The 8,073-nt window shown below is 44.6% G+C and overlaps 1 protein-coding gene across 1 annotated transcript in view; it reads right to left on the reverse strand.

The window, feature by feature from the left end:
• The window catches only part of LOC311373021 (scm-like with four MBT domains protein 2), a gene marked incomplete at both ends in the record, with an annotated part of 16,316 nt that extends 9,763 nt beyond the window's left edge, over positions 1 to 6,553 (reverse strand). Inside the window, 2 exon segments of the mRNA XM_084489886.1 lie at positions 265 to 353; positions 6,533 to 6,553. Coding sequence (XP_084346012.1) covers positions 265 to 353; positions 6,533 to 6,553 — 110 coding nt within the window.
• Positions 6,554 to 8,073: the final 1,520 nt, after the last annotated feature.

Here is an 8,073-nt window from a genome sequence, read left to right on the forward strand (position 1 = left end):
GTTGTCCTAGCGGAGGCTGGCGTAGTCTGTGACCCCCCTGAAACACAACACAGGCACCCAAGAGAAACCCCCTTCTGATGTACACCTGCCCCTCCACAGGAATGAACAAAAAGGAACAAAAAGTATACAAAGAACTACAAATAAAGAAGAAATGCATGATAAAGGATAATATTTTTTTTTTTTTTAATTAGGAAATAATTGACCAAAAAGTAGATGAAATATAGAATCTTAAATAGTGTGAAGTGTGAACTAGTGCCGACTCACCCCTTCCAGCAGGTTAGCCGGGGCCGTCCGCGAGCCGGTGAGCTCCTGGACCAGGAAGTCCGTCCAGTCGCTGAACTTCTCCTTAATGGCTGTGGAGTGGAGAGAGAGAACACACACACACACACACACACACACACAGAGACACAGACACACACAGACACAGACGCACACGCACATGCACACGCACACGCACACGCAGACACAGACACAGACACAGACACAGACACAGACACGCACACACAGACACGCACACGCACACACACACACACACACACACACACACACGTTTACATTAGAGAAAAAGGGTTAGGGTTAGGTAGGTCTACTGAAGTGCTATACCCAGGCTATAAAGAAGGATGTTTTTGTAACTGCACAAAGAGAGCATGCATGCGTGCACATGCACACACCAGTGGTGTGAGAAGGAGGGAGTGTTGACACACACACACACACACACACACACACGCACAGTAGAGTCGTTTTTCTGTTTTTCATGTTTTTCCCAAAAAATGTGTGTGTATAATTCAAGCCTTGGTCGCAGTCGTCTGATTGGCCCGTTGTTACTTGATTCCCACGAGACCTGAGAGTCACTACCCACAACCCCCCCCCAGAACCACCCGCATCGGCATGTTTCCGTCTAATATTAGTCAGCGATTTCACCAGAAAAAAAAAAGAGAGAGAGAAGGAATCTTTGTTTCTTAACAAAGCGCCATGGCACACTGCCAGAGCCTTACCCCGACACAGTCGGCACAATCTGGAGCGGAGATAAGCCGAGGGGCTTTTCATTTCAAAGAGGGAAATATAATAAGCGCCGTCCTCCATTACTGTCGGGAAATGAAGAGTAATAATAATAACACAACAACAACGTCAAACAAACGGAGAACAAGAGTCAATTTGGGGGATTTCTTTCCTCCTTCCTTGAGTCATTGTTTAGCCGACACTAATCCCGTTTTGATTGGTTAGAGTCCCAGGTAACCTACATCCATGATTTGATTCTAACTAGGTTAATAAGAGTTTTCTTAGAATCTAGTTCACATGGGAACCATATTATTAAATATATATCGGTCAATCTATTGATGCAAACTTCAGTATTTTTTTTCCTAGTCTGGATCTGTGAGGCGAGTTTAGCGGGATTATCAGGGTACAGTTTGTGGTCACTCCGTGCGCCACCTTACTGACCGATGGGACGACGTTACTAACAATCTCATGCAAACGTAGGCAGTCCCTTAGGATGACAGAGACATGCAACGTCTCTCCTGCGTCACACAAGACCAATTCTAAACAAAGTAAGCATATTCCGGTGGCTGAAATTGTTGGCGTTATTCGTAGGCTGACTAACTTGCAATTTCACAGATTGCGTTTTTATGTGCGTAAACAAAAAAATCTGTTTTGTTGAGACTTGTAAGAAGATTCTAGTCCATGTGAAGGTTTTAAATAATACAGGAAACATGCTGTGCCTGTGTGTCATACTGTGCTCCTGCAGAGTGGAAACGGTGACAATGGCTCTTTATATAACGACATAAATGTAATGTTAAAGAAATGTTATTGTCTATTATACCGTGAATAGAAAACACAGAAAGATGTTCCCATCAAGGGGCCGACCAATTTCCAGGAATTGCCAGAAAATGAAATAAAACCAAAATAGCAGTATTTACTATATACTATATCGGCTCCACACGTAATGAAATATATCGACATAAAAAACGTAATTGAGAGGTTCATGGTTTTTTTTTTAACGTGAAACGGACTGAGCGCCGCGGGATAAATAAACTTCACCGTCTCAGCGAGTGCGAGGGTTTACCAGTCATGTGACAGTCCTCCAACAAAGGCCCGTCAATCAAACCCGCCCAGTCAATCATGAGTTTGTTTGTTTTTTCATGATTGAGCAATTAAAAATAAATGCCTTGCATCATAATAACATCGACTTTTTAAGATCAACTTCGGAAATGACTTTTGCATCACCTCATTCAGCGATAGACAAGAGACGTAACAGACAATTATTTGAATGCAAATATGAGATAGCCACATTAAGTGTAGTGTAAGTGTAAGTGTGTATTTGTTTCTAACTAAAATGCTTCAAATCACAAGGCGTGTTCTAGAATTCTAGAACTATTGAATCATTGGATTTTTTCCACTTTGGGCTAATCAATAATCTTTTATCTGGCAGCTCTCAGACCCGCCCCTTGAGAATCAAACTAACAGTCCTACTTTTGTTTAGCGAAATGAAATCAATGTGCAGCGATGAGGAATGTCCTTTATGTTCCCTGTGATTCTAAAAAAACAGCAAACAAAAAAAGCCTTTACCATGGCTCAGCCTTGGTTGAATACAATCATTTGGCTGCTGATTATATCAATACTGTTCTTTGAGGCAACACAGCAGCAAGGGTGGCATACACACACACACACACACACATGCACACGCACACACCCACACACACACACACACACACACACACACACACACACACACACACACACACATAATACTGGTTGATGCTACAGTGTGCAGAGAAACTATTTTAGAGACGGCCGTCTGTATTCGACAGGATGCCATTTCAAGCACAGGCGGACAATAATAGAGATAGAGAGAGAGGCAGAAGTCTCTCTCCCTCTGTTTTCTGTTTTGCACTCCCTTCTCTCCCCCTGGCCATGTTGTCACGATGGAGCCTCTTATATCAACAGTAATCTCGCCGTTTTCCCCCCCCAAGGCTGAAGAAAAACATGGAAGCGGAAGAATACCATTTTCCCAGAGCAAAATAAAATAAAATGCATTATTAACCTTGAGGAGCATCTCTGTCTTTCCCTCTCTTTCTTTTGCCCCTCGCCATCCCTCTCCCTCTCTCTCTCTCTCTCTCTCTCCCCTCCCTCCTTACATACTCTCTCATGACACACACATGTGTAGCGAAACAATCGCGTAAATAAATGAATAAACAAATAAACTGACTCAGAGTCGTTTGCCTACGTTGTCCCCCCCAACCCCCCCACCCCTTGTGTAATGGAGTGTTGCCGTGGTTGGTTTTGGTTTGTATTTACAGTTCCTTCGTTCTCTAAACACACAACGCTTAATACGCAATGTGAAAGTTAACGCCATAACGACCCGTGTACTCCGAATGAATCCCCGATGGAGGATCTAACACAGGACAGAGTATGCGGGTATGTATTTATTTGCCTTTGTTGCACAGAAAAACACAGATCCCATTGATCCAACATGAAGGCCGAGAAGGGAGGAGAATCACGTTGACTTAAGTGGTTTCGTTTTTTTTCCCTTTTAGTTACAAAGCGATGAGCACGCAAGCGGCTATGCAGTTACCAAGACAATAAGTCAACATCAAAGAGGGGAAGAAATGCTCGGATAATAAGATGATTTATATATCCTCACTAACTACCTATCCTCCTTTAGTCTTACAGTTTCCCCCTTTGGTGCAACGATAAATAAAAAGAGAGAAAAGCATTTCTTTAAGGTTAGCCATTAGCCTTTTAACAAACGGGGTCCATAGCAAGATAGGGAAGATCAGAGCAATGTGTAAAATGAATTCCCTCAGGAGCAAAGTGTTAGCGGTAATTGGCTATGCGTGTGTGGTCGTATGTGGGTGCATGCATGTGTGCGTGCGTGTGAATCCGGAAGGCCAAGTTATGTCATAGATGTGTTGTTGCAATATCTACATTATGTACACTCTCTGTAGTGTCTTTGGCTCTATTTAAGTTGCGTTTGCATAAAGCCTCATGCAAATCTGACGAATCGTACTATTTGGGTATGCCCTCCTTTTTATTTATTTATTTTTATTTATTTATAAGTTATTGTTAAAATCTGCAATCGTGGCTGTTTTGCGCTGTTACTGAGCAACCACTGCACATCCTGGATTAGCATCACACACACACACACAGGCACACGCACGCACGCACGCACGCACGCACGCACGCACAGGCACACACACACACACACACACACACACACACACACACACACACACACACACACACACACACACACACACACACACACACACACACACACACACACACACACACACACACACACACCTCATCTCATCTCATCTCTGACGTTGATCTGCATCAGGCCCTGGCAGGAAGCTGTGTGGTGAATGCATTATGCAGATCCTGGGGCTGGTGGGCACCACTCTGAGGGCCGTATGCTAACAAACAGCCCTAAGTTCTTCTCTACGCCGATGACACCGCGCTGAGCGTTGTATACCGTCAACACTATAGAGATGGGGAACGTAAAAAAAAAAAGGGGCCGGTATATACATATATACGCACGGGCGCACTAACAACGGCAGGCGGGCAACTGAGGGAAAAGGCACACACACACACACACACACACACACACATTCACACACACACACACACACACACACACACGGAAAACACTGAAGGAGAGCGCTCATGCTGAAACCAGCGTCTCGCTAACCCTCGCTGAGCCCTGCCTGAACAGGCTCCGCGGCTCCCAGCCCTCACCCCTCGCCCATTGATGTTTGGTGTTCATTTGTGGTTGCTAGATACACACCCACACTGGGAGCAGAAGCAGCTTTGCTTATGTGTTTCCCACTTCCCAGTGTTTCCCACTGGCCCACACGTTCACGCCTTCTTGCGGAAATCACGGTGTAGAAAAAGTGGAAAGTTGCACTTTTTTTTTTTGGTTTTACCACGTTTGCGTACGAGGTAGTCCGCCAAAGTTCTCCATGACAATTGAGTGGTACACCTTAGGTCAAGGGCTAGAACAGCCGGCAGCGTTCTAGCTGCCAACAACACATGGCAGCAAGGCTGAGAGCCAGAGCAGGGCATCAGCCTGCAGTTATTTATACTTTTATTGAAAGGAAAACACTATTATTTGATGATGTGGTTAGGTAATCACAGAGTATCTGTGGGTAGCTATTTTATTTTTTTTAGCAGATATTGTTATTATTATTCTGATACGTAATGGTTATAGCTCAGCAATGTTTTTTTTTACAATTTGTCGCCAACATATATATTCCTTGTTCCAATTGAGAACGCACCAGGGAACTGAAACTACGTATGCGTTTAGAAGCCACCCCCTTTGAGAAGTGTGTGAATGTCTAAAGAAATGATGACACTGTGTAAATTTTGGATAAATGCTGAGCTAATTGCTAATGCTCAAAATTGCATATGAATGGCGTTTGCTCTCGACCGGTGACTCGGATTCCCTCCGGATGGCTTGGGGACACTGATCTCATTGCCCCTTACTGACGTGTCTCTGCAAACTGTCTGAAAAAAAGGCAGGTTGGCTGGGGTAGGCCAGTGCACGCGGGCTGTGAATACCTTGTGGGGCCTTGTTTTATGTTTATATATATATGTTTGCCTTATGTCACTATAAGCACTAATAAATGCTGCTGCAATCAACGACAAAACACGTTTTTTTCATATCTGATTATCATTACTGAAAAAAAGCTGTACCCTGAAATATCAGGGTATTATTTAAAGGCTATATCGCCAACCCCTAGCAGCTATGCTATCTACGCTATAGTGCGTAGTTCCCCCAAATAGCCTGCTCTGCCGTTGCTACACGCATGATTGAATGAGCCGTTTCATGCCGACTTGACCACACTGATACCGCACCCGCTCAGACACTCACACGCGCGCACAAACACACGCACACACACACACACACACACACACACACCAAAGGAGGAAGCCTCTGTGCAAAGCGATAGTGTGCTTCTTAGCCGCACTGTGGCACATGCACTAGTAATCACATGTGCACAGCTTGCTCCAAGTCAGTGCTCGGAAAGAAAAATAACATTTACAGAATACTCTGTTGTTGTGCGCTTGTGTTCAAGCACCCCGTGTGTGTGTGTGTGCGTGCGTGCGTGCGTGTGTGTGTGTGTGTGTGTGTGCACCAATTTTAAAAGAGAGAATGGGAGCAGCAGAAGGGAAAGAAAAAGAGAAAGAGACAAGGAAAGGCAAAAGGAAAAAAAAAAAAAAAGGGGGCAAGAGAAAAGGCAGCATTGAAGGAATTGGCATTAGGCTCTGGAGGCTAAACATGTTGGACTGGAAGAGAGGCGGCGGTGGGGGGGGGACAGGAGGGATAACCGTCACCACAAGCATAGCATAGAGTAGCATAGCAGAGCATATCATAGCATAGAGCAGCATAACATAGCGCAGCATAGCATAGCATAGCATAGCATAGCATACGTGACATGCAACGGCGCTATGGGCCTAACTAGCATAGAACAAGCCGCACGAGCGCTAGCCCGCGTAGCATAGCACAGAAAGAACAGAAAAGCTTCCTTACCTTTTCTTAGGTAAAGGTTATCTGAGAGGGGGGGGGGGAAAAAAAAAAAAAAAAAAGAGAATGGAAATATAAGCAGTGACTCATCATTATTCATGACCATCTTGTTGTTTGTAGATATTTATATGAATCAGAAGGACACGCCTCCGCTGTGTCACTATCGCCACCTCAACACTTCTCAGTCGCGCGCGCGCACGCACGCAACGCGCACACACACACGCACACACACACACACACACACACGCAACACACACACACACACACGTGAAGAAGTGTTTTTTTTAAATACAGTATGTTTGCATGTTTAAGTCTTGTTATCTGCACATTGGTGAATTTAGGCATAAGTTAATAATCCCTAAATTTGGGACTAAGATGACATTAAAGAATGGGTCAAATTTACTATACTGTATATACTCTGTGTTATTGCTTCCTGGTCTTGGAATTTTCAATGCAACAGCACCAAGTCATGTTCATACATTCATAGTATTATGTTGAATACATTATTACACATTATATTACTAAATCCCATTAAATGAGATTAAGTTGGCTGGTGCTTTTGTCCAAAGGGACTTACATTAAGTGATTTCACCCACAAAGATACGACCCAGAAAGTATAACAATCATGTGTGTGCCTGGACCTAATCAAACAAGCAAACTGCTTCAAGTGCTACATGATAAAAAACAAGAGATAGAGAATATGTAGTTTATTTATGACTTTCAATTCTCGTGAAGTGACTATAAAATATACAACGTCTCATGTAAATTACATTCAGAACAGACAATGCTCGTTCTGTGCCGCATGCAAATGGCTGAGGCGGATGTGTTGTGCGTTTTGTAAGGACCTGGGAGGGAAATAGATTTGACATAAATATTCAATTTCTAGAGGACAAGTCTGAGCTTGTACGCCCATGGGTCCCCGATCGGGAAACATCACACTCGCTCGTCAACATGTCCACCGACAAATCAATGAGTTAGTCCTTCTCACACACCCCTTCACACGCACACGCACACACACACACACACACACACACACAGACACACACAGACACACACACACACACACGATTTCCCAAATCAAAAACAAAAGATTGGAGCTTTTCCTTCCTCGTCTAAAATCCAAAATAGCGAAACAAAACAACAACAAAAAAGCAAGCCACGGCAAAAAAGCGGGGCAGTTTATTAGGAGCGCCATGAGAGATAACTTCTACACTTCACAGTTTGAGACAGCCAGCCATCTGCTTCAGTAGCACGGGCTAAAGAGGAAGTTGAGGCAAGGACAACCCCCCCCCCCCCCGCGCCCCCTCCCCTACCCATACCCCTCACCCCTCACCCCTTCCCCATCCAAAGATTTTTTTTTGAAATTACACCACGAGAAACAACCCCTTTGCCGTCGCCTATGTCAGACAAGACGCCACGCACACCTTCCCACCCCCCCACCCCCCCCACACACACACACGTCGTCTCCATGGCGATGAAAGTGCACGCTCTACTCATCAATCGCGGTTGGTGGGGGGGGGGGTGGGGGGGGGGGGAGAGCGAAAAGG

The sequence above is a fragment of the Micromesistius poutassou genome, assembly GCF_964030765.1.
Source record: "Micromesistius poutassou genome assembly, contig: SCAFFOLD_1041, whole genome shotgun sequence".
Lineage (NCBI taxonomy): Eukaryota > Metazoa > Chordata > Actinopteri > Gadiformes > Gadidae > Micromesistius > Micromesistius poutassou.